This window comes from Bos indicus, chromosome 1 (genome assembly GCF_029378745.1).
Source record: "Bos indicus isolate NIAB-ARS_2022 breed Sahiwal x Tharparkar chromosome 1, NIAB-ARS_B.indTharparkar_mat_pri_1.0, whole genome shotgun sequence".
NCBI lineage: Eukaryota > Metazoa > Chordata > Mammalia > Artiodactyla > Bovidae > Bos > Bos indicus.
The window spans coordinates 87,800,776-87,828,077 of NC_091760.1; the positions used below are offsets into that span (position 1 = coordinate 87,800,776).

The 27,302-nt window shown below is 39.8% G+C and overlaps 1 protein-coding gene across 12 annotated transcripts in view; it reads left to right on the forward strand.

The window, feature by feature from the left end:
- The window catches only part of PEX5L (peroxisomal biogenesis factor 5 like), a 319,912-nt gene that overhangs the window by 173,115 nt on the left and 119,495 nt on the right, over positions 1-27,302 (forward strand). For all 12 annotated transcript variants that reach the window (XM_070791517.1, XM_070791492.1, XM_070791531.1 and 9 more), the window contains one exon: positions 10,750-10,845. In XM_070791517.1, the coding sequence (XP_070647618.1) occupies positions 10,750-10,845 (96 nt within the window). The remainder of the gene's footprint in view (positions 1-10,749; positions 10,846-27,302) is intronic.

Consider the following 27,302-nt stretch of genomic DNA (forward strand, 5'->3'; position numbering starts at 1 on the left):
TTATTCCATTTTCTTTTCAAAATATGGAGAAAGAAAAGCATAGACTAGTCTCTTTCAAATAATGCTTTGAATACACTAATCAGAGTGACAGGAGATTACAATAAATTCTATAATCTCTGTATATTGAAGAATAAAGTTTCTTGATATTGTGCAAACTGTGTAATTTGTATTCCCTGCAGCTAACCATTTAAAGAAATTATGATATCTGAAAAAATTTTAAATTTTTGAAGAATTGAAGAAATTCTTCAATAATATAAAATTAGCTTTTTAATGATATAAAATTAGCTTTTTCCATGAAGGAGTTGAGATAGTGGTAAGGCAAAAAAAAAAAAAAAGAACCAACTTCCACCAAAGAGTGATGCTTTACAAATTTCTTTTTCAAGTATGGGCACTGGAAGGACAGCTCCAAGATAGGCTCTTCTTAACCTAAGCTGGACTACACGAGAAGGTGAGGCAGCCAGGCTCTCAAATATTGAGTCATAATCCTGACTCGGTATTTGAATCAGAGTGAACAGAATCACTCTGATTCTGCTGATTTTGGCAGCAAATGCTTCCTTCCACATTGTCATAATTCCATCAAGTTGGCAGTGTCCCAAACCAGAACAATTTAAACTTTAAAAGTGCAGATATGTTTTCTAAATTTTTGAAGGAGTAGTGAAAAAGGAAAGGCATACTAATAGTAATATAAGATAGTCCTAATATACTATTTTAAATGTTTACAATAATCTTTAGAATTAACATTTTCTCCATTAATGAGCAATGCATCTCAGAGAACAGAAGTAGTTTTCCCAAGGTGACACAGCTAAGATGGAGAGGAGCCAGCACTCAAATCAAACCCATCAGCTTCTAAAGCCCTTGTTCTTCATCACACGTCACCTCTTATCAGCCACATCAGACTTCTCTACCTGAGCGAACTCACAGACCATCGATTTCCCTTCTCAATGCAAGCCCTGATTATTACTTGGTTTATAGGGTTAAGTGGTTTTAAAAAATATCACTTTCTTCCAGAAACTCTGAAGATGAATTAGGATTGTCATCTGATCTGAGGCCATGCACATTTTTGTGCCTCCCCTCCCAAATTCATTCTCAACCTCTTGCTCTTAGAAAGCTAATGGCTTCCATGCCATTCCTTTTCAATTTAATGAAGAAGACAATGTCTGCCATCCATAAAGCCATAAGTGAGGCAGTGGGAAAGTTTAAAAGATGAGACAGATTTGAAGAAGTATGAAGAACTTTCTATCTAGTAGAAACAATTAGATAATACACTATAAATATAAATATAGTTTTGCTTTTTGGAAGACAGCACAGGAGCCACATCATCATCCCTCTTACCCTCCTGGCAACACACAGTGAGCCACCAGTGAGGAAGAAAGCAAGGGAAGATGGAAAGAAGTAACAAAACCAAGAAGGCAGAAAGACAAGGTCAGCAGGAGGGCAAAAAGAAAGAAAGCTGAAGATCATTTTCATAGTAGATAATCCACACATACTAGGTACTCAACAAATACTTTTTATATAGTGGAATGCTAACAAAAAGGAGAAACAAAATGTTTTTCATTTTTAAAAATTTGAAAATAGAGGCTAATGGTTAAAGATGGGAAAAACGAAAGGATAAATTTTTATACTCAACAAATACTTTTTATATAGTGGAATGCTAACAAAAAGGAGAAACAAAATGTTTTTCATTTTTAAAAATTTGAAAACAGAGGCTAATGGTTAAAGATGGGAAAAATGAAAGGATGAATTTTTATTCCTTTAGCATTTGAAGCTAGTTTCAAAAAATAATTTTTAGTTGTGTTTGCTAATAGACTGTTCATCTTCTTTAAAAATCAGTCCTGATTTGCCTTGATAGTCCATAACATAGAATTGCATGGTTGGAGGCAGACGGGAACCATGGGCTACCCACCTTTGCACAAAGCTCTGGGAATCTGCTCTTGACACAAAAGGTACACCTTTTTTCTGTACTTTCAATGATAAATGTCTGCTGGCTGATTTAGAAAAAATATCATAGCCATCTTAATGAAGAAAGTGTTTAGATGATCTGTTCTATCATGAGTCCAGATTAAACAAAAGAGTTCTAAACACAGGTTTTTTTTTTTAATCGAATTTCCAAAGTCACACCTGATAAGCCCTAAGCAGAAAAACGATAACACTTCGCCAGCAAAGGTCTGTATATTCAAAGCTATGGTTTTTCCAATAGTCATGTACAGACGTAAAAGTTGGACCATAAAGAAGGCTGAGCGCCAAAGAATTGATGCTTTCAAACTGTGGTGCTGGAGAAGACTCTTGAGAGTCCCTTGAACAGCAATGAGATCAAATCAGTCAATCCTAAAGGAAATGAACCCTGAATATTCATTGGAAGGACTGATGCTGATTATCTCAGTTTGTTTCCAAGGCAAACCATTCAATATCACAGTAATCCAAGTCTGTGCCCCAACCACTAATGCTGAAGAAGCTGAACGGTTCTATGATGACCTACAAGACCTTCTAGAACTAACACCAAAAAAAGATGTCCTTCTCATCACAGGGGACCGGAACACAAAAGTAGGAAGTCAAGAGATACCTGGAGTAACAGGCACATTTGGCCTTGGAGTACAGAATGAAGCAGAGCAAAGGCTAACCAAGTTTTGCCAAGAGAGTGCACTGCTGCTAAGCTGCTAAGTTGCTTCAGTCGTGTCCGACTCTGTGCGATGCCATAGACGGCAGCCCACTGGCTCCCCTGCCCCTGGGATTCTCCAGGCAAGAACACTGGAGTGGGTTGCCATTTCCTTCTCCAATGCATGAAAGTGAAAAGTGAAAGTGAAGTCACTCAGTTGTGTCCGACTCCTAGCGACCCCATGCACTGCAGCCTATCAGGCTCCTCTGTCCATGGGATTTTCCAGGCAAGAGTACTTGAGTGGGGTGCCATCGCCTTCTCCAAGAGAATGCACAGGTCATAGCAAACACCCTCTTCCAACAACACAAGAGAAGACTCTATACATGGACCTCACCAGATGGTCAATACTGAAATCAGATTGATTATATTCTTTGCAGCCAAAGATGGAAAAGCTCTATACGGTTAGCAAAAACAAGACCTGGAGCTGACTGTGGCTCAGATCATGAACTCTTTATTGCCAAATTCAGACTTATATTGAAGTAAGTAGGGAAAACCACTAAGCCATTCAGGTATGACCTAAGTCAAATCCCTTACGATTATACAGTGGAAGTGACAAATAGATTCAAGAGATTAGATCTGATAGAGTGCCTGAAGAACTATGGACGGAGGTTCATGACATTGTACATGAGGCAGTGAGCAAAACCATCCCCAAAAAACAAATGCAAGAAGGCAAAATGGTTGTCTGAGGAAGCCTTACAAATAACTGAGAAAAGAAGAGAAGCAAAATGCAAAGGAGAAAAGGAAAGATATCCATCTGAATGCACAGTCCCAAAGAATAGCAAGAACGATAAGAAAGCCTTTCTAAGTGAACAATGCAAAGAAATAGAGGAAAACAATAGAATGGGAAAGACAAGAGGTCTCTTCAAGAAAATTAGAGATACCAAGGGAACATTTCACACAAAGATGGGCACACTAAAGGACAGAAACCGTATGGACCTAACAAAAGCAGAAGATATTAAGAAGATGTAGCAAGAATATACAGAAGAACTATACAAAAAAGACCTTAATGACCCAGATAACTGTGATGATGTGATCACTCACCTAGAGCCAGACATCGTGGAGTGCAAAGTCAAGTGGGCCTTAGGAAGCATCACTACAAACAAACCTAGTGGAGGTGATGGAATTCCAGCTGAGCTATTTCAAAGCCTAAAAGATGATGCTGTGAAAGTATTCCACTCAATATGCCAGCAACTTTGGAAAACTCAGCAGTGGCCACAGGACTGGAAAAGGTCAGTTTTCATTCCAATGAAAGGCAATGCCAAAGAATGTTCAAACTACCACACAGTTGCACTCATCTCACATGCTACCAATGCTATGCTATGCTAAGTCACTTCAGTCGTGTCCGACTCTGTGCGACCGCATAGACGGCAGCCCACCAGGCTCCCCCATCCCTGGGATTCTCCAGGCAAGGTAATGCTCAAAATGCTTCAAGTTAGGCTTCAACAGTACATGAACCAAGAACTTCCAGAAGTTCAAGCTGGATTTAGAAAGGGCAGAGGAACCAGAGATCAAATTGCCAACACCTGCTGGATCATAGAAAAAGCAAGAGAATTCCAGAAAAACATCTGCCTCATTGACCAAAGCCTTTGACTTGTGGATCACAATAAACTTTGGAAAATTCTTAAAGAGATAGGAATACCAAACCACCTTACCTGCCTCCTGAGAAGTCTATATGAAGGCCAAGAAGCAACAGTTAGAACCAGACATAGAACAACGGACTGGTTCCAAATTGGGAAAGGAGTATGTCAAGGCTATATATTTTCACCCTGCTTATTTAACCTGTATGAAGAGTACATCATGAGAAATGCCAGGTTGGATGAAGCACAATCTGGAATCAAGATTGCCAGGAGAAATATCAATAACCTCAGATATGCAGATGACACCATCCTTATGGCAGAAAGCAAAGAGGAACTAAAGAGTCTCTTGATGAAGGTGAAAGATAAGAGTGAAAAAGCTGGCTTAAAACTCAACATTCAAAAATCGAAGAACATGGCATCCAGTCCCATTACTTCATGGCATATAGATGGGGAAACAATGGAAACAGTGACAAACTATTTTCTTGGATTTCAAAATCACTGCAAATGGTGACTGCCACCATGAAATCAAAAGACACTTGCTCCTTGGAAGTGTCTTGCTCCTCATCAAGTGTCTATGATGAGCCTAGACAGCATATTAAAAAGCAGAGACATAACTTTACCAACAAAGATCCATATAATCAAGGCTATGACTTTTCCAGTAGTCATGTATAGATTTGAGTTTGGACCATAAAGAAAGCTTTGTGTTGAATTTTGTGTGAATTGATGCTTTTGAACTGTGGTGTTGGAGAAGACTCTTGAGAGTCCCTTGGACTGCAAGGAGATCAAACCAGTCAGTCCTAAAGGAAATCAGTCCTAAATATTCACTGGGAGGACTGATGCTGAAGCTGAAGCTCCAATACTTTGGCCACCTGAATCAAAGAAGTGACTCTTTGGAAAAGACCTTGATGCTGGGAAAGATTGAAGGCGGGAGGAGAAGATGACAGAGGATGAGATGGTTGGATGGCATCACTGACTCGATGGACATGAGTTTGAGCAAGCTCAGGGAGTTGATTGGACAGGGAAGCCTGGCATGCTGCAGTCCATGGGGTCGCAAGGAGTCAGACAGGACTTAGCAACTGAACAACAACAAGATCTCACAAACCAAGTGGCATGCCCCACCCTCCCAAAAAACTGAGGATTATAAAGGTTAAGTAATTTGTCCAAGGTCACCATTAATAGTAAATGGTAAACCAGGATTTCTCCCCAGGCAAAAAGCAGAGACATTACTTTGCCAACAAAGGTCTGCCTAGTCAAGGCTATGGTTTTTCCAGTAGTCATGTATGGATGTGCGAGTTGAACTGTGAAGAAAGCTGAGCGCTGAAGAATTGATGCTTTTGAACTGTGGTGTTGGAAAAGACTCTGAAGAGTCCCTTGGACTACAAGGAGATCCAACCAGTCCATCCGAAAGGAGATCAGTCCCGAGTGTTCGTTGGAAGGAATGATGCTAAAGCTGAAACTCCAGTACTTTGGTCACCTCATGCAAAGGGTTGACTCATTGGAAAAGCCTCTGATGCTGGGAGGGACTGGGGGCAGGAGGAGAAGGGGACGACAGAGGATGAGATGGCTGGATGGCATCACCGACTCGATGGACGTGAGTCTGAGTGAACTCCGGGAGTTGGTGATGGACAGGGAGGCCTGGCGTGCTGCTATTCATGGGGTCGCAAAGAGTCGGACACGACTGAGCGACTGAACTGAACTGAACTGAAACTGACTTTAGAGAAACTGTTTTCAATGACTGTTATATAATCTCTGCTAGTTATATTTTTCTTCTCTACAGTTAAGCAAATCCCTTTTCTCCTCCAATTCCTTCAGAAAGATACTGAGCCTTTTTAAAATGTGTTTTGGTGGAAGATATCTATCAATTGTATGAGGAGCTATGAATGATGGCTTTAGATGTTAGCCAAGAAAATTATGCTAGGACAACCACAGCCACAAATACAGTCATTTGCAAATCATATTTGACTGTTTTGATCATATGACTGTTTTGATCACAGTCATAATTTTGAATAAAGAGAATAAAGGATAATATTATTTTCAGAGTTATTTAATTCTTTCTTCTCTCCCTTCACCTAGTGCTGATCATTCAGTGCAATCGACAGCTGGGGGAATTAAATGCTTTCCTTCTTTGGAGACTGTAATACCCTAAAATCCAATTAGCTTAAATGAATTAAAATGCTGTTTTTAAAGCCAAAGCACTTCCAGGAGGTAACTGTTAATTGTAGAGCCTTTTTCAAAACCATGCAAAGAAGGAAAGAAATACGTCAGAATATATTTGTGAACTCCAGAGTTCCACCCACATACACATAATGTCAGTTCCTAGATCAGAAGTTCTCACAGTGTGGTCCCTAAACCAGCAGTGTCAGTATCACTTGGGAACTTGTTAGAAATGACAATTCTATAGCCCCACCCCACACCTACTGACTCAGAAACCCAAGGGGTGGAGCCCTGCAAATGGAAGGTGACCTGTGGGTGATTCTAATGCACACTAAAGCTTAAGAACTGCTATTATAGCCATTGTGCTACCAAAATAGCTGCAAGTCAAACTTACAGATGTGACTGTCTTGTTTATCATTCCTCTAGTTAAATATTAACAAATATCTGCAGTTTACTAGCATTATTTATGTTTTTCCGTATTACAGTTTTGCCCGTAATGAAATTAGATGTAAAATATATATATATATTGTTCAAAAAGAAGGCTGTTCTTGACTGTGTGTTTAGTCTGTTTTCCATTCTCAGTCCTAAATCAGCATGTCTGGGCACACTGCTGCATTGCTAAAAAGTTTCAGAACCTTTAGATGTATACTACCCTCAGCTTGCAAACTGCCTCTGTTTATATTCAGTATCTCCTTATATTTTATAGCATTTATTTTATGCTTCCTTAGGAAAAATAGATGGCTTTAAAATGTGAGGTAGCAAACATTCAAATTAGTAATAACATAAGGCTTTCCTAACAATGTGGGAAATAGCATTTACCTAAATAGTAACTGTACTATCAAAACAAAATTTCATTTGCACTGTGAGATTGCATTTACATTTACTGTTTTAGGCAGTTAAGAGAACATAAACTGTAAGTCTAGAATCCTGAGAGATTTTCTTCTTCCTGATGTATGGTGCCTTTTGCATCCTGTGATTCATAATCCACTTGGGTCATGAAACATTGATGAACGGAAGCCAGTGACAGTAATGGAGTCCTGTTCGGTCAGGCTTCACAGGAAAGACAGATCATATTTCACTGGTGAAAAGTGCCTCTAATTAAAGGAGGTGTCTTGGGGACAAAAATGTTGGTGCTTCCTCTTTCTTCTCCTAATATCTTTCATTATTATATAAATGCATAGAGTTTATTTCTTACCATGTTGTGTCCATTTTCTTTAACTTTATCTCAATGAATATTTGTTTCATGAACGAACCTGCAGGAAAATAAAAGAGTTGGTTCTAAAACCAAAGGAATAAGGAACAGAGATTTCTGTAGCCAGTTGGGAAAGAAATATCAAAATAAAAAGTTTACCAAGTTAGATACAAGGTTGATTAACTGTCTATAAGACAATAAAGTCATATCTCCTTTGGCATTAACTTCTCTACCAGGCTGTAAGATCCTAATAGGTTATCAGTTCTAAAAGGTAATCATCTGCACCTTTATATTTGTTAAGCAAATATATTATCACCCAAGAGTGTCAGATGAGGGTGGCAGTGGGCTGAACGGTGGCCCCCCTAAAAGATATGTTCATATCCTAATCTCTGGAACCTGTGTCAGGCTTCCCCTCCCTGACTCGATTTTCTGGATTAGAAAAATACAGTAGCTTCCACAGGGCCCAGAGAATAAGGGAGGATGCTTGTTTCAGAGGCCACTGGTGCCCACCAGTGAGCAAGGCACTGATGCCAAGGCAGTAGCATCACTGCCCTGACCTGCCTTCATCACCCTCCCTTTTCTGACCACAGGCACTGCTCCAGAGGCTTCAACCCTGAGCTATTCACAGGCATCACTCTTTACCAGGAACCCCACTAGGACATCCTGCAGCCATCCTCACCCCACCCCCAAGCCAGGGTTTACTAGCACAGACATCTGCCAGTCCAGGTACAGCACAAAAATCAAGTCCCTTTCAATCTCCTATAAACTCTCCTTAGCCTCCAGATTGGCCATGAGACCTTGACTGAGAACACACAGCTACCTTCTGGGAGTAGGGAAGAGAAATACCTTTAATTTGGTCACTCATGTATTCCCTGACAGTATATTTTCAACAAATATTTACTGATTATTTGTGGAGCACCTACTCTTAGAAGGAGGGGCCAGGGATACAGCAGGGAATAAATACATCAAGGAGGAGAAAACATAAATTAGTGTTCCAATAAATTAACCTTTCACATCCATTAAAGCAGAAGGCAGTCTAAGACTTGTTTATGCTCAGAAACATTCCTAGTAATTACTTTATTATTATTATTTTCAGCCCACGGTATTCTAGACAGCTTCTTGGCTAGCTCTCTCAACCTTGTATAAATGTCCCCGTCTCCAAGGGACAGCTTTTCTATATTTTGCATCTTCCTAAAATGGCCAGTTGAGCACAGCCTCCTGTGAGAGGCAGTGGTTTTGAGCATGGCCCAGAAGCAATGGTCCTACCACTTAGCTAGCTGTGAGACCAGGGACAAGTCAAGTCAGCTGTGTGTGCTTCAGGGACATGAAGTCAATGCTAGTACTTACCTCGGGTTGTTGAAAAGACAACATGAGTTCCAGTAGGTAAAGGACTTGAAGCAGCATCTGGCATGTAGTAAGCCCTGGTACTGGTGTCGTTCAGTCTCTAAGTTGTGTCCGATTCTTTATGACCCCATGGTCTGTAGCCCACCAGGCTCTTCTGTCCATGAGATTTCCCAGGCAAGAATACTGGAGTGGGTTGCCATGTCTTCTTCCAAGGGATCTTCCCAACCCACAGATTGAATACTGTGTAATCATCAAAGAGGGGGGTTCCTCTTGAGGACCATTAATGGTGGAGAAAAATGAAAAGCAACTGAACAGAAGAGATGGTAAGTGCTGGGTGGACAGCAAAGTTTTGCCATAGTTTTGGTTTTCGAATGTGGCTACTTTTAAAAATCACCACAGAGCTTTTCAACCATTTAATTCCTGGGCCCCACCTTCAAAGATCACTTCATTGGTCTGGGGTGGGGCCCAGGTCTTTTCAAGTAATTCCCCTAGAAGCAGGGATTGAGCATCCTTGCAGGCCAGTAATCTCCCACATGGCCAAGGAGCCACCCCTGCCCTGCAGTGAAAGTGGGTGGAGGACTTGACTCCGAGCCTCTCTCCCCCTGCTCCCCAAGGCCTAGCTGCCTTAGCAGTGCTGGGCCTCCTCCCACAATCCATACACAGGCATCCTTGGGGCATGTATCACTTGTCAGACCCTGGGTTTACGGTGGGGCAGTACAAGAGTTACCAAAGTCCTCCCGCTGTGGACCCCACAGCAGAGCAAGAGGATCAGAGAAGAAGATAGATAAGAAAACAAGCAATCACATGGAGAAAAATCAGAAACATTCAATGCTCATGGAGAGAGTTCTAATCAACATACAGTGAATGCTTATTAGGAAATCCTTGGGAAAAAAATGAGATAGATCTAGGAGTGCAACATGTGGAGACTCTCCAAGGTACATTGCTGAATAGGAAAAAAACAAGCCACAGAATAGCACCATTTACGTTTCCAAAAGCTTTTTGAAACACTGTGATATTCTATCCATGGGTGCATAAATATACATGCAAATTCAAGGGGGTAATGTCTAGAATTATGCCTCTGATTTACCATGATTAATTTTTTTCAAAAAGAATGTAATCATTGTTTGTGAAATTTAAAATAGATATTTTTAAAATTCTAGCAAACTCTGTGGAGGATCTTCTGGAAATATTTGCATTTAGCTAAGTTGTGTATCACATTTCCTATTAATTGTGACAAAGCATTTGGCATTACCAGACATGATTTTATCCAAGTGACTATTTAGCAGAGAGCAGTGACCTGAGGAAATGTGGCATGAGACAGATGTGTGCAAAGAGAGGGAAGGCAAAGGAAAGAGAATTCAGCATGAAGCCCAGCTCAAGTGTAAGGAGAAAGGCCTAGCAGCTACCTTCCGTGGCTGCAGCCTTCGCAGCTTCACCTGAGGCTGATCCTCCTAACAAGCTGAAAGCGCAGACATCAGCTTCCAGGTGTATTCTATAACGGAGATTCTCCAGCCTAACTGCATGGGGAGACTTCCTGACCTATCAACGCCTTGAACCTAGACCAATGAGATGTAAGATCTTTGGGAGGTAGGGCCTGGGTGTTGATGTTTTAATATGACCTTGGCTGAGACTCTCTGTTAGAGGATGCCTGCGTGTGAGCGGGGCGCGCGCTTTGGCACCGTCCCCGTTTAAGAAGCGTTCTGTTTGCAAAGTACTCCAAAAGTGACGTCAGTCACAGGTACTTCTTAAAGTCTAGGATACAATGAGAAAAGGAAAAATGTTTGTATTTTATATTACGTGATTCCAAAATTATGTTTGGTTTATTTCAGGCTCGACTGACCAAAGAGCAGCGCTGGGGGAGCGCCTTGCTTTCCAGAAACCATTCCTTAGAAGAAGAATTTGAAAGAGCGAAAGCAGCTGTGGAGGTAGCTTTTTGGTTTATTTTTTCTGTTTCATGTTTCTGAGAATGGAATTCAGAAAATCAAACAAGATACATATGAAGTGGGTCTTTTTTTAAAAATTGGAGGATAATTGCTTTACAGTGCTGTGTTGGTTTCTGACGTACAAAAACGTGAGTCAGCAACGTATACGTCTTAAGAATCTTCAGTATACATCTCTTCCCTCCCTTTTGAGCTCCCTTCCAGCTCTCTAGGTTGAAATGGGTCTTTATAGACATAAACAAACCATGACTATAATTGTTAGAATGAGACCTGGTTACCAGAGAACTTTTGACTTCCTACATGGGGTGACTAATAGTTGTCAACTCTTATAATTCTGTGGTAGATAAGCAATGACTGTCTGGAGTTTTGGGTCAGGAAGAACTCCAAGTCTCATCAGGCTCCCGTGATGAACCTATGCTATGCATTTGCTATGCTTCTATGAGGTCAAGCTTCATGCCTGATTGTTTTTTCTCTGACATATAGGACAATGTCTGAAACATAGAAGGTCTTGCTATCCCTGAAATATACATTTTCCTCACTGGGTGGGGGAAAAAGGCAGTGCTGAGAAATTCTAATCAATGATAGCCCATCTTGACTTGAGCCATAATTTTTTTTTTTTTTTTTTTTTTTACTGTTGAGTGTTTAAAACAATGACAATGTTAATAAATTAAACACTTACTTTGAACATTACTTTTCCTTGTTTAACCTTCTAATAAGAGAGGGGGTGGGGGAAGAAAGGAAAGGAAAAGGGAAGCCAAAAAAGACATCCTTGGCTGTTTTTTATCCATTTCCTTCCTAGTTAGATTTGCAAAGAGTGCATCACAGGCCCCATCTATGATTCTCACGAAAGCTTTGCTTGATGACTATTTGAGAGTGGATCTTTTCACCCAATCCAAGTATGAACTTGTCAGGACCTCCATTTCTATTACTGATGGGAAATCTTGCAAATTGAAAGTATTCCTGTAATATGGTTCATTTATCTGTCAGTCTTACCACTAGAATTTGGATGAAAGTATTATACAGTGGGCAGTCTTTCAGTGATTTCATACTTGAAGTGCAATTAAATCATACTAGCAATTTAATATTAAAAAGTTCTCTATATTCTAGGAAATAATTCCAGTCAAATTTCATATCATCAATCAGAAACCTAGTAAGAGAACACTTTAATCTCATCACAATACAGTCCACCCAAATTTCTTCTTTTAGATTTAACCTTTTTATTAAAAAAAAACAAGTTAATGCATATTTAGTGCTCTTGAATGTGATCAACTGATAGATTTGATTGAGACCAGCTGAGTTCAAATTGTTCAACTGCATGGAGGCTGTAGCTCAATTTATCTTAAATGCAGAATTTTCTGACTAAAAGAGAATTTGTTTCTTTTGAACTCCTACTGTGTATAATACACTGAATTAGCACTAAAAAGATTATTTGGAACCATAGAATCTTGGGGAAGAAAAGACTTTAGAATTTATCTATTCCTATTTGTAAGGAGGAGACAATGCGTTCACACTATTAAGACATAAGTACAAAGTAACATATCAACAAGAAAAAAAAATTGTCCATCTGTCTATTCATAAAATCACTTAATCTTAGTTTTGGTGGAGATCTTAGAAGTCATCTATTCCAACCAGTCACACAAAACAGGTTTTCTTTTTAAACATACTTGGCAAATTATTTATTCAAACATACCCTGTTTCTATTTGAACATTTCCAGTTAGGAACAACTCACTTCTTTTCAAGAAAACCTATTTCAGTTCTGGACAATCCTATTAAAAAGTCTTCCCTGAATTAGGCTGAAATTGATCTACCAGCAACTACCTGTTTTCTTACCCCTGGCTTTGCGCTCTCTGGACCAAGGCAAACTTAGGTGAATCCTTTCTCTGCATGATGCCCATCTCAACCAAGGAAGCCTGATTTTCTCCTGGTTTTTCCTTGTATGTCCTGGGAATTGAGAGACCAGAGTTGTTATTCCAACTTGCCACTAATAACTAAACATCATATCTCATTTGGAGAAGAAAATGGCAACCCACTCCAGTGTTCTTGCCTTAAAAATCCCATAGACAGAGGAGCCTGGAGGGCTGCAGTCCAGAGGGTTGCAAAGAGTTGGGTACAACTGAGCGACTGAACAACAATAATATACCTCATTAATCCATGTGAGTCTCATTTTTCCACACTTCTACAGTCCTTTCCAGCTGCAAAATCCTAAAAGGCTGTAAATTACTTCAAGTAGTTATCCTCAAACATTAATGGCTGTCTATACATGTTGGCTGCTGAACTAGGTACTAGAGACAAGGGAATGAGCTAGCTCTGAGTTACCATCCAGCAGTGGCATGGAACAGATCACCGACTTAAATAAGGCATTTGTTCCCTTCCACTTTAGTTTCTTCATTGTAAGATGAGGGGCTTGGATTTCTAATGTACTAAAAGTGCTATCCATTTATAGCTTCAGGTGAAGTGACTAAGTGCAGAATTCCTAGCAAATCAGAAAACTGTAAGCATATTTGCTCAGCTGGAAACCTGGAACAGAGAAGCTTCCTTAAGGAATGAGAGAGGATGGTGCTGACCAGAAGGTGTGAACAGGTGTGGGGAAAAAGACATGAGGCATGGGGGTGGGGGTTGTATTTCACCAAGCTGATGGTAAATCAGACCTACAAAACTGCACACATATGTGAACGACTTACTTCCCGACATTATTCTTATTGAGGGTTTAATCAAAATCCTTAGCAGAAGACATAATAAAAATGTGTCACAGAGTCTTGGAAATATACATGCCACTTGACTCAGCCACTTCTTAGAATTTGTCTTAGGGAAATAGTCATGAAAGTTGGCAATATTTTATCTGTAGAATTTTACGTGGTGAAAATTGGGACTAGCCCAAGTGTACCACAGCAGAATTAACTAAATTACTATCTCTACAGTAAAATGCTATATAACCATTAAAAACTACAACATAGAAAAATAATTAAGATCATGTAAAATGTCTAGTGATAATTGGAATACTCATTTATATACTGACAACTTTACAGTATGATCCCAGGTTCATAAAATTATAATAGCTTAATACTTCATATGTTTGGAATGACTTCCCTGGTGGCTCAGCTGGTAAAGAATCTGCCTGCAATGCAGGAGACCTGCGTTCGGTCCCTGGGTTGGGAAGATCCCCTGGAGAAGGGAACGGTTACCCAATCCAGTATTCTGGCCTGGAGAATTCCATGGACTGTATAGTTCATGGGGTCACAAAGAGTCGGATACGACTGAGTGTTTGGAATACATACTCTGTGCCAGCCACTGCCTCAGGAGCTTTGCATGGATTCTCGTTTAATCCTCCCAGCAGGCCTATGAGGAAGGTAATGTTACTGTTCTCATCCTGCAGATGAGAAAACTGAGGCTTAAAGATATTGCAGACATTTGCATGGCATTTTATAAGCAATTAAGATAGACTGAAAATGAAGAACTCTCATTTAGCAAGTTATAAAGTCATGATTTCCTCCCAGACTCCAGAGCCTGTATTCTGAATCACTGCACTGTATAATCAAGAGAGTCTGTGTCCAATTGTTAACAGTAGTTATCCTTGGGTGGCTAAATCACTTGGGAGTGATTTAATTTCTTCCATTAGCTTATCTGTATTTTCCAAATGTTCTGTCATAAATGTGTACTATGTTGGTAATCAGGGAAAAAGTGGTAAATTCCAATGGGCACTATAGTAGAATCTCAGATTCTTAAAGAGAACAAAAAGTGCCACATTCTTCATTTCAGGACTGATAAAGAATGGCACCGCAGATCAGCTTTATTAGAGATTGTTCTAAACAACAGCGAGACCCAGATGAAAACCGTGCCTGGGGCAAGAAAAATCATGGCTCAAGTCAGTGTTTGCAGTCTCCATTTCTATATTATCTGGGTCCAATATTCCTTCTGTTTCACATTCTATTCTGTTCTTAAACCCTCATTTTTTTTTTTTTTTGGTCATCATCCTGCCTCAGGCCTGGCACCTGATCCCCTTTCCAGCTTCTTCTGCATCTCAGCCCTTCACGAGCTCCAGGGGTACCACTGTGCTCATCTTGCACAGCAGCCGCATTGCCTGCGGTCTCCACTCTTTCCTCTGCAGGGAATATTCTTCCCCCATATCCTGGTGTGGCAGATTCCTTTTTGTCATTCAGATTCTAACTCAAGTGTCAACGCCTCAGAAAAGCTGAAGCTGACCACCAGTTGCTGCACAACAGCTCAAATTTTGTTTTTCACTCTTACATTTATCACTTTATCTTCCCTTATTTATTTTAATTTATCTGTCTGTCTGTTCTCTGTCCACCTTAAAACGTAACCTCATTGAGAAAAGGGATCTTGTCTCTTATGTAACACTGCACCTCAAGAGCTAAAACAGTGGTACCTGCATCCATGCTCAGTTGCTCAGTCATATCTGACTCTTTGCATCCCCTTGGACTGTAGCCTCCCAGGTTCCTCTGCCCATGGAATTTTTCAGGCAGGAATACTGGAGTGGGTTGCCATTTCCTCCTCTGGGGTACCTCAGTTCAGTTGAGTCGCTCAGTCATGTCTGACTCTTTGTGACCCCATGAACCGCAGCACGCCAGGCCTCCCTGTCCATCACCAACTCCCGAAGTGTACCCAAACTCATGTCCATCGAGTCAGTTATGCCATCCAGCCATCTCATCCTCTGTCGTCCCCTTCTCCTCCTGCCCCCAATCCCTCCCAGCATCAGTGTCTTTTCCAATGAGTCAACTCTTCGCATGAGGTGGCCAAAGTATTGGAGTTTCAGCTTCAGCATCATTCCTTCCAATGAACACCTAGGACTGATTTCCTTTAGGATGGACTGGTTGGATTTCCTTGCAGTCCAAGGGACTTTCCAGAGTCTTCTCCAACACCACAGTTCAAGAGCGTCAATTCTTTGGTGCTCAGCTTTCTTCACAGTCCAACTCTCACATCCATACATGACCACTGGAAAAACCATAGCCTTGATTAGATGGACTTTAGTATTTATTTATTTTTTTTTATTATTCTCCATTTCAAATCTCAGTTTTATTTTAATTAAATGGAACCATCATTTTCATGTCTACTGCTTTTGACCAATGCACTTATAACTGGGAGATATACAGATGTGGAAGGCAAATATTTTTGTTGGAACCATTGTTGATTCATCTAACATTAGCCCATGAATATCTTTTCTTTTGTTATCCCAATCAAAATAAATTTTACCAAAGTAAAGAACAGTCAGAGAGGAAGTAATAAAACACTGATCATAATCTAATTTATCAGCTCAAAAGAAGCAATTTCAAAGTATACTTTGAAATGTTACAGCCTGAACTATAAAATGCATATTTATTCCTTTTCCCCAAAACACCTAAGTGACACAGGACGTGTACTGTGACAATAACATAAAATGAGAAGCACCTAGTCCATTTTCTTTTCCTAAGTGGCATGGTTTCTAGTAACTCCTCTCTGTCAATCCTTCAGAAATATTTACTGCATGGAAGATCATTATATACTCTGCTGATCATTACAGAATATTTTTAAAAGACAAATTTGAGATGAAGAAAGTACAAAGACTATGTACAGAGAAAAAGCCAAGTAAAATCTCAGCACCTACGGGAAATCCATTATGCTAGAGAAAATAATGCACAGTTAGAGCTCAAAAAAGCCCTAATACCAACACTCTCCCTTACCACACCAAGCACTGGGATTTAAGATTGTGGTATTAAGCGTCCTTCAGGCACAGCTTGGCACACCAGAAATGAAATTGTTTTCTGAGTTTTTACCTGGGGTTATTGTACACCTCTTGATGCAAAAAAGCAGGAAGCTAGCTTAAAGTGTTAAGTGAGAAATAAATGAGTGTTGAGTCTGTGTACTTTAAACTTACTCCATAAATCCCTTAGAATTCAGTATGTTTTAAAAGTAATAGAGGTTAAACAGGAAGCTGTTACATTTTATTCAATCTATGACTCAAAATTTCTGTGACTTCCAGTAAGACAGATGTTCTCTGACTCCTTCAAAAATTCTAAAATAAAGGAAAAGGAAGGTGTAGACAACTGTCATGTGGAATGAACATGTGAAGCAGTAAAGTTATTAAAATATGGGAGATAAATTATCATCAAGATGTCGGGAAAAGAGCAGAAGAGCAACATGTAATACAACAAAAATATGCAATAAGCATATAAATATTTTGTTTGTAAATTAGGACATGCATAATATACAAATATATACAGCAAACATGCAAACATTTTCTTTGTATATTGGGACATGCATATCTTGTTCACTATTTGCCCAGTCCTTCACCTGATTCTGGCATATCAGGGATCCCCAGTAAAGGTTTTTTTTAATGAATTGTGTCACACAATCTAGAATTCTGGGCACTATTTCTAGGTTATTCTCAAAATTTTATACCACAAGTTACATAAATAAAATAAAGCAATATGTTTTTCAGTATTTAATAAATACTTGTTGAATGAATGGATAGATGGCTAAATGTTAATCACATAATGTGAGAAACACTTCAAAAGTGCCCTATCACTTTCTAATGTAATTGAGTATTTGCATTTTCATAGTTGATGTAAACAATCAATTCTGTTTCTGGGGTACAGATCTCTCCCAGGGACTGCCCTGAAGTGTCTTCTGTGGCTGTCTTGGTCTCAGTGTCAGTCAGTGAGACAGTCATGATGTTACAATGCCATTACAATACAGGTAACAGCAACCACTTTTGCCATGGTGTAACATTGGACCTGTTTTATATTCTGCATGATATTATCTAGGCTATACATAGACTATGTAATACCTAACAGCATGCAATTCAACTAATGTTAACCCAAAGTGCCCTAAAATTCCAGTTCTTCTACTAAAGACAGTTATCACCACGTACACATTTATGCATATCTTAAATGGGGAACCTGTTTGTGTGTGAAGACTGACATTGCTCAAGCTCAGGTTGAATGGTTAAATTCAATGAGGCCTTATGTGGAGTTTTTTGCCTCCATATCCTACATTTTATTGAAAAGTCACTGCAAATTCATCTCGGCTCAAAGTATTGTAATTTTAGGTCAAAGAACCAAATATTCCTAATTTGGGCTATTTTAAAAAATGCCTGTTCCCTCAAGGAGTTTCCTCCATGCTTCCTCTTGGATTTTCTTCCTAGCCAGCAGCCTAAACATGTTGTTAGCTACAAGTCCCTAAGAAAGATGTACAGGAGGTGCAGAAGTGAGAAGCGGGGAAGGAGCCCAGGGGCTCAGTGAGGCCTGAAGCTGCCTCCCAGGAAGGAGATCCCTAGAGAGTACTATGCAGCCTCTGCAGAGAGAGGAGGTCACGTGGGCAGTCAGCACACCTGCAACCACACGTCAGAAATGTCTCTTACCACTGTCAGCAGAGAGGAAACAAGCCAGCCAGCCTCTGGAGCTGTGTTTACCTAGTTAGTCTCTCTAGGTGCCTCAGCCTTCAAAGTAAACCAGATGTAGCAACAAATTCATCAGGACATGTTTTGTTTTGTTTTTTTAATTTATTTTTTAATTGAAGGATTATTGCTTTACAGAATTTTGTTGTTTTCTGTCAAACCTCAGCATGAATCAGCCATAGGTATGCATGTGTCCCCTCCCTCTTGAACCTCCCTCCCCATCCCACCCCTCTAGGTTAATACGGAGCCCCTGTTTGAGTTCCCTGAGGCATACAGAAAATTTCATTGGCAATCTATTTTACATATGGTAATGTAAGTTTCCATGTTACTCTCTTCATACATCTTACCCTCTCCTCCCCTCTCCCCATGTCCGTAAATCTGTTCTGTCTTTTTCTTCACTGCTGCCCTGCAAATAAATTCTCCAGTACAATCTTTCTAGATTCTGTACATATGCATTAGTATACAATATTTATCTTTCTCTTTCTGACTTACTTCACTCTGTATAATAGGCTCTTGGTTCATCCACCTCATTAGAACTGACTCAAATGCATTCTTTTTGTGGCTGAGTAATATTCCATTGTGTATATGTACCACAATTTCTTTATCCATTCATCTATTGATGGACATCTAGGTTGCTTCCATGTTCCAGCTGTTGTAAATAGTGCTGCAGTGAACAGTGGGATACATGTGTCTTTTTCAATTTTGCTTTCTTCAGGGTATATGCCTAGGAGTGGATTGCTGGGTCATATGGTGGTTTTATTCCTAGTTATTTTAAGGAATCTCCATACTGTCTTCCATAGTGGCTGTATCAGTTTACATTCCCACCAACAGTGCAAGAGGGTTCCCTTTTATCCACAGTCCCTCCAGCATTTATTGTTTGTCGACTTTTTGATGATGGCCATTCTGACCGGTGTGAGGTGATATCTTGTAGTTTTGATTTTCATTTCTCTAATAATGAGTGATATTGAGCATCTTTACATGTGTTTGTTAGCTATCTGTATGTCTTCTTTGGAGACACATCTGTTTAGGTCTTTTCCCCACTTTTTGATTGAGTTGTTTGTTTTTCTGGTATTGAGTTGTATGAGCTGTTTGTATATTTTGGAAATTAATCATTTCATTTGCTATTATTTTCTCCCATTCTGAGCGTTGTCTTTTCACCTTGCTTATAGTTTCCTTTGCTGTGCGAAAGATTTTAAGTTTAATCAGGTCCCACTTGTTTACTTTTGTTTTTATTTCCATTATTCTAGGATCTTGCTTTGATTTATGTCATCGAGTGTTCTGCCTGTGTTTTCCTCTAAGAGTTTTATAGTTTCTGGTCTTACATTTAGGTCTTTAGTCCATTTTGAGTTTGTCTTTGTATATGGTGTTAGGAAGTGTTCTAATTTCATTCTTCTACATGTAGCTGTACAGTTTTCCCAGCACCACTTATTGAAGAGGTTGTCTTTGCCCCACTGTATATTCTTACCTCCTTTGTCAAAAACAAGGTACCCATAGGTGCATGGGTTTATTTCTGGGCTTTCTGTCTTGTTCCATTGGTCTATAGTTCTATTTTTATGCCAGTACTGAACTGTCTTGATGACTGTAGCTTTGTAGTATAATCTGAAGTCAGGAAGGTTGATTTCTCCAGCTCCATTCTTCTTTCTTAAGACTTCTTTGGCTATTCAGGGTCTTTTGTGTTTCCATATGAATTGTGAAATTTTTTGTTCTAGTTCTGTGAAAAGTGCCATTAGTAATTTGGTAGGGGTCACATTGAATCTGTAGATTGCATTTGGTAGTATAGTCACTTTTACAATATTGATTCTTATACCCAAGAACATGGAATATCTCTCCATCTGTTTATGTCATTTTTGAATTCAATCATCAGTGTCTTATAATTTTCTGTATATAGCCCTTTTGTCTCCTTAGGTAGGCTTATTCCTAGATATTTTATTCTTTTTGTTGCAGTGGTGAAGGGGATTGATTCCTTAATTTCTCTTTCGGATGTTTCATGTTTAGTATATAGGAATGCAAGTGATTTCTGTGTGTTGATTTTGTATCCTGCAGCTTTGCTAAATTCCCTGATTAGCTCTAGTAATTTTCTGATAGTATCTTTAGGGTTTTCAATGTATAGTATCACGTCATCTGCAAGCAATGAGAGCTTTACTTCTTCTTTTCCAATCTGGATTCCTTTTATTTAAGTTTCTTCTCTGACTGCTATAGCTAGGACTTCCAAAACTATGTTGAATAATAGTGGTGAGAGTGGACACCCTTGTCATGTCATCAGGACATGTTTTAAGCTCTTTCTGTGGGCCAGGCACTGGACTAGGTGCTAGGAGTTGAAAATTGAGTAAGATAGCTCTGCCCTTAAAGCTCTGGAAGAATTGGAGGTATTTGCAGCTCGGGAGATGATCAAATATGATTATCCCATTGGTATAGTTATTATGGTTTTACACGACCAGCTCCACACTAGATGTTGACCTCTTACAGGTGGGACCATGTTTCATCTCTGTATTCCTAGCACCTTTCAGAGATTCTGATACAGAACAAGGCCCCACAAACTTTTGCTGGCTAAATAAATGAACAGATTGGCAACTCTAATGCATTTATTTCATCACAGTATCTCTTCTTTAATGTGTGTTTAATAAATATCACTAACCTACTAACAAGATGAACTTTGTACCCTGACAAGCCTCATTGAAAGCTGTCTCCTAACTTCCCATTTCTATGTCCTCTCTCAAAGGATACAGTGCTCAAGATATCTTCTTTCCAGTGCATGCATGCTCAGTTGCTTCAGTCATGTCCAACTCTTTGTGACCCCGTGGACTATAGCCCTCCAGGCTTCTCTGTCCATGGGATTCTCCAGGTAAAAATACTGGAGTGCCACGCCATCCTCCAGGGGATCTTCCCGACACAGGGATCGAACCCAGTCTCTTAAAATCTTCTGCTAGGTGGATTCTTTACAACTAGTACCGCCTGGGAAGCCCAAAGTAAACACCTGAACAAGGACTTGAATCCTGGACCCTCAGATAAGAAGTCTGATGCTGTACTAACTAAGCTAAGAACATAGCTCTCAAGATAACTCCTCATCAGACTTGAGGCTAATTTTCCCTCAGCAGCACTAATGTATATGAAAAACACAGGCATATTAGTAATTACTATTTAAGGACATGGTTAGTGAAAGAGTTTAATGCTAACTAGTAATTCCTTCATCTGGAGGTGTGACTGACTTTATCTCTGTTAATTTTGACTTGGAAATGTCATGCTTAAAACAATGTAATGCTTGATAGGCACCTTAGAAATCTTAAATGCTTGAAGGGAATTGGAGGCCATTCTTGAACTCCTTTTGTTAATATAGTATTATGAAAGAAACTGCTGACTTGAATGCCCTCCTACCAAGACGATTATCTGTCTGTCCCACCCCCTCATATTTTCTCTTGCTTTCTATGACAGTGTCACCTCTTTGAAGTAGGTGGAAGAGATTAATGGATTAAACACTACTTAAATCATTCTGACTTAGATTCAATCAAAAAAGAGAAAATCTTCTGAAAATATGTGGAAACATTCTTTGGGCGATACTGGAGAAATCTTGAGGTTAACTGCTTAAGATACAGATACCCTAAAAGCTTAGCATACCATGTTAGCTAGCATGCTTCCCATGTCAACTGTAGATAGGTCATGTAAAGATTAGATGTGTTGTGAATTCATTGGGCAATTACAGAAGAAAGGAAAGTATATTTTGACTAACAGCTAGAGAAGTCTCTGCTACAGATACGCTCCAGCTCTGATACTTGTAGGAATATTCAAAAACCTCTCTCTCTCTCTCTCTCTCTCTTTTGTTGGATATCTTTTTACTTTTAAGATCAGATCAGATCAGACCAGACGCTCAGTCATGTCCGACTCTTTGCAACCCCATGAATCGCAGCACGCCAGGCCTCCCTGTCCATCACCAACTCCCGGAGTTCACTCAGACTCACGTCCATCGAGTCAGTGATGCCATCCAGCCATCTCATCCTCTGTCGTCCTCTTCTTCTCCTGCCACCAATCCCTCCCAGCATCAGAGTCTATTCCAGTGAGTCAACTCTTCACATGAGGTGGCCAAAGTACTGGAGTTTCAGCTTTAGCATCATTCCTTCCAAAGAAATCCCAGGGCTGATCTCCTTCAGAAGGGACTGGTTGGATCTCCTTGCAGTCCAAGGGACTCCAGAGTCTTCTCCAACACCACAGTTCAAAAGCATCAATTCTTCGGTCCTCAGCCTTCTTCACAGTCCAACTCTCACATCCATACATGACCACAGGAAAAACCATAGCCTTGACTAGACGAACCTTTGTTGGCAAAGTAATATCTCTGCTTTTGAATATATGCTTTTGAATACTATCTAGGTTGGTCATAACTTTCCTTCCAAGGGGTAAGCGTCTTTTAATTTCATGGCTGCAGTCACCATCTGCAGTGATTTTGGAGCCCAAAAAAATAAAGTCTGACGCTGTTTCCACTGTTTCCCCATCTATTTCCCATGAAGTGCTGGGACTGGATGCCATGATCTTCATTTTCTGAATGTTGAGCTTTAAGCCAACTTTTTCACTCTCCACTTTCACCTTCATCAAGAGGCTTTTTAGTTCCTCTTCACTTTGTGCCATAAGGGTGGTATCATCTGCATATCTGAGGTTATTGATATTTCTCCCAGCAATCTTGATTCCAGCTTGTGTTTCTTCCAGTCCAGCATTTCTCATGATGTGCTCTGCATATAAGTTAAATAAACAGGGTGACAATATACAGCCTTGACATACTCCTTTTCCTATTTGGAACCAGTCTGTTGTTCCATGTCCACTTCTAACTGTTGCTTCCTGACCTGCATACAAATTTCTCAAGAGGCAGATCAGGTGGTCTGGTATTCCCATATCTTTCAGAGTTTTCCACAGTGTATTGTGATCCACACAGTCAAAGGCTTTGGCACAGTCAATAAAGCAGAAATAGATGTTTTTATGGAACTCTCTTGCTTTTTCCATTATCCAGCGGATGTTGGCAAGGAGCAATAATGTAATTCGCTTTATCTGGAACCTACAAAACCTCATCTTCTTCATTGAAGTATAGGTGACTCAATACAGAATCTGCCTACAATGCAGAGTCCTGGGTTCAATCCCTGAGTCAGGAAGTTTTTCTGGAGAAGGAAATAGCAACCCACTACAGTATTCTTGCCTGGACAATCCCACGGACAGAGGAGCTTGGCTGGCTATAGCCCATGGCATTGCAAAGAGTTGGACACGATTGAGCAACTAACACTTTCACTTTCATCTTTCGTTTACAACGTTCTGTCAGTTTGTGGTGTACAACAAAGTGATTCAGTTATAAACACACATATATGTATGTTCTTTTCCATTATGGTTTATTATAGGATATTGACTATAGTTCCCTGTGCTGTACAGTAGGACCTTTATTTTAGAGATAGTATGGGGAACTGGAATGCAAAAGTAGGTAGTCAGGAAACACCTGGAGTAACAGGCAAATTTGGCCTTGGAGTTCAGAATAAAGCAGGGCAAAGGCTAATAGAGTTTTGCCAAGAGAACAAACTGATCCTAGCAAACACCCTCTTCCAAAAACACAAGAAAAGACTCTACACATGGACATCACCAGATGGTCAACACTGAAATCAGATTGATTATATTCCTTGTAGCCAAAGATGGAGAAGCTCTATACAGTCAGCAAAAACAAGACCAGGAGCTGACTGTGGTTCAGATCATGAACTCCTTATTGCCAAATTCAGACTCAAATTGAAGAAAGTGGGAAAACCACTAAACCATTCAGGTATGACCTAAATCAAATCCCTTACGATTATACAGTGGAAATGAGAAATAGATTTTAAGGGACTACATCTGATAGACAGAGTGCCTAAAGAACTATGGACAGAGGTTCGTGACATTGTACAGAAGACAGGGATTAAGAACATCCCCATGGAAAAGAAATGCACAAAAGCAAAATGGCTGTCTGAGGAGGCCTTACAAATAGCTGTGAAAAGAAGGGAAGCGAAAAGCAAAGGAGAAAAGGAAAGGTATTCCCATCTGAATGCACAGTTCCAAAGAATAGCAAGGAGAGATAAAAAAAAAAAAAAAGCTTTTCTCAGTGATCAATGCAAAGAAATAGAGAAAAACAATAGAATGGGGGAAATTAGCGATCTCTTCAAGAAAATTAGAGATACCAAGGGAGCATTTCATGCAAAGATGGGCTCGATAAAGGACAGAAATGGTATGGACCTAACAGAAGCAGAAGATATTAAGAGGAAGTGGCAAGAACACAGAGAAGAACTGTACAAAAAAGATCTTCACGACCCAGATAATCACGATGGTGTGATCACTCACCTAGAGCCAGACACCCTGGAATGTGAAGTCAAGTGGGCCTTAGAAAGCATCACTACGAACAAAGCTAGTGGAGGTGATGAAATTCCAGTTGACCTATTTCAAATCCTGAAAGATGATGCTGTGAAAGTGCTGAACTCAATATGCCAGGAAATTTGGAAAACTCAGCAGTGGCCACAGGACTGGAAAAGGTCAGTTTTCATTCCAATCCCAAAGAAAGGCAATGCCAAAGAATGCTCAAACTACCGCACAACTGCACTCATCTCACACGCTAGTAAAGTAATGCTCAAAATTCTCCAAGCCAGGCTTCAGCAATACGTGAACCATGAACTTCCAGATGTTCAAGCTGGTTTTAGAAAAGGCAGAGGAACCAGAGATCAAATTGCCAACATCTGCTGGATCATAGAAAAAGCAAGAGAGTTCCAGAAAAATACTTCTGCTTGATTGACTAAGCCAAAGCCTTTAACTGTGTGGATCACAATAAACCGTGGAAAATTCTGAAAGAGATGGGAATACCAGACCATCTGACTTGCTTCTTGAGAAATCTGTATGCAGGTCAGGAAGCAACAATTAGAACTGGACACGGAACAACAGACTGGTTCCAAATAGGAAAAGGAGTACGTCAAGGCTGTATATTGTCATCCTGCTTATTTAACTGATATGCAGAGTACATCATGAGAAACGCTGGACTGGAAGAAACAGATGCTGGAATCAAGATTGCTGGGAGAAGTATCAATAACCTCAGATATGCAGATGACACCACCCTTATGGCAGAAAGTGAGAGGAACTAAAAAGTCTCTTAATGAAAGTGAAAGTGGAGAGTGAAAAAGTTGGCTTAAAGCTCAACATTCAGAAAACAAAGATCATGGCATCTGGTCCCATCACTTCTTGGGAAATAGATGGGGAAACAGTGGAAACAATGTCAGACTTTATTTTTTTGGGCTCCAAAATCACTGCAGATGGTGACTGCAGCCATGAAATTAAAAGACGCTTACTCCTTGGAAGGAAAGTTATGACCAACCTAGATAGCATATTCAAAAGCAGAGACATTACTTTGCCAACAAAGGTCTGTCAATCAAGGCTATGGTTTTTCCTGTGGTCATGTATGGATGTGAGAGTTGGATGGTGAAGAAAGCTGAGCACCGAAGAATTGATGCTTTTGAACTGTGGTGTTGGAGAAGACTCTTGAGAGTCCCTTGGACTGCAAGGAGATCCAATCAGTCCATCCTAAGGGAGATCAATCCTGGGTGTTCATTGGAAGGACTGACGCTGAGGCTGAAACTCCAGTACTTTGGCTACCTCATGCGAAGGGTTGCAAAGAGTCAGACACGACTGAGCGACTGAACTGAACTGACTCTGTGTCTGCTAATCCCAAACTCCTAATTTATCCCACCCCCCCACTCCCTTTCCCCTTTGATTACCATAAACTTGTTTTCTATGTCTTCAAAATCCCATCTCTTGATTAGCAATGCAGTGCCATATAAACCAATCATCATTATTCTATAGGACTCCCTGTAGGTTGAATAATATTATAATTTATTTTAAAGGAACAAATGAGATATGCAGGTTAAATACTTTATTCTGTGAAATAGTGAAGTCAGGGGTTAAAATAATTCTAGTGTTTAATGCTGCATTCAGATCAGTAACGATGTCTACCCATTTTAGTTTCAGAGGGCTTTTTATAAAATAAAAACAAAATACTGAATGATGAGAGATATCTCATTTTATAATAAACACTTATATTGCTCATTGGTTTAGTAAGTAGAACATCAAATATACAACTCTACAGAGTTCAGTAAAGAATCAGTAAACTCCCATTCTTGCCTGGGAAATCCCATGGGCAGAGGAGCCTGGTGGACTACAGTCCATGGAGTCACAAAGAGTCAGTCGCAACTTAGCAACTAAATGACACTTAAATTGTACATGATGAATTTTGACATGTATGCACCTATAATACCGTAACAACAATTAAGGTAATGAACATATCACCCGCAAAAGTTTTCTCATACCCTTTAATGATCTCTTCCTCTTGTCCCTTCCTAATCCACATGCAACTATTGATTTGTTTTATTTCATAATACATTAGTTTGCATTTCCTGGAATATTATATCAATGTAATACAGTATGAGTATTTTTTCCACCTTCTGTTAGTAAGCATAATTATTTTGAGATTATTTACTGTTATTTGGAATATCAATAGGTTATTCCTTTTTTTGCTAAGTAATATTTCCTTGTCTATGGATGCTATTGTTGTTTAGTTACTCACTCATTTCCGACTCTTTTCAACCCCATGGACTGCTTCATGCCAGGCTTTCCTGTCCTTCACTATCTCCTACAGTTTGCTCAAACTCCTGTCCATTGAGTTCATAATGCCATCCTACCATCTCATCATCTTTTGCCCCCTTCTCCTCCTGCCCTCAGTTGTTCCCAGCATCAGGGTCTTTTCCAATGTGTTGGTTCTTTGTATCTCATGTCAAAGTATTGGAGCTTCAGCTTCAACATCAGTCCTTCCAATGAGTATTCAGGGTAATTTCCTTTAGGATTTATTGGTTTGATGTCCTTGCTGTGCAAGGGACTCTCAAAAGCCTTCTCCAGCACCACAGTTTGAAAGCATCAATTCTTCGGTTCTCAGCCTTCTTTATTTTCCAACTCTCACATCTGTACATGACTACTGGAAAAACCATAACTTTGACTATACAGACCTTTATTGGCGAAGTGATGTCT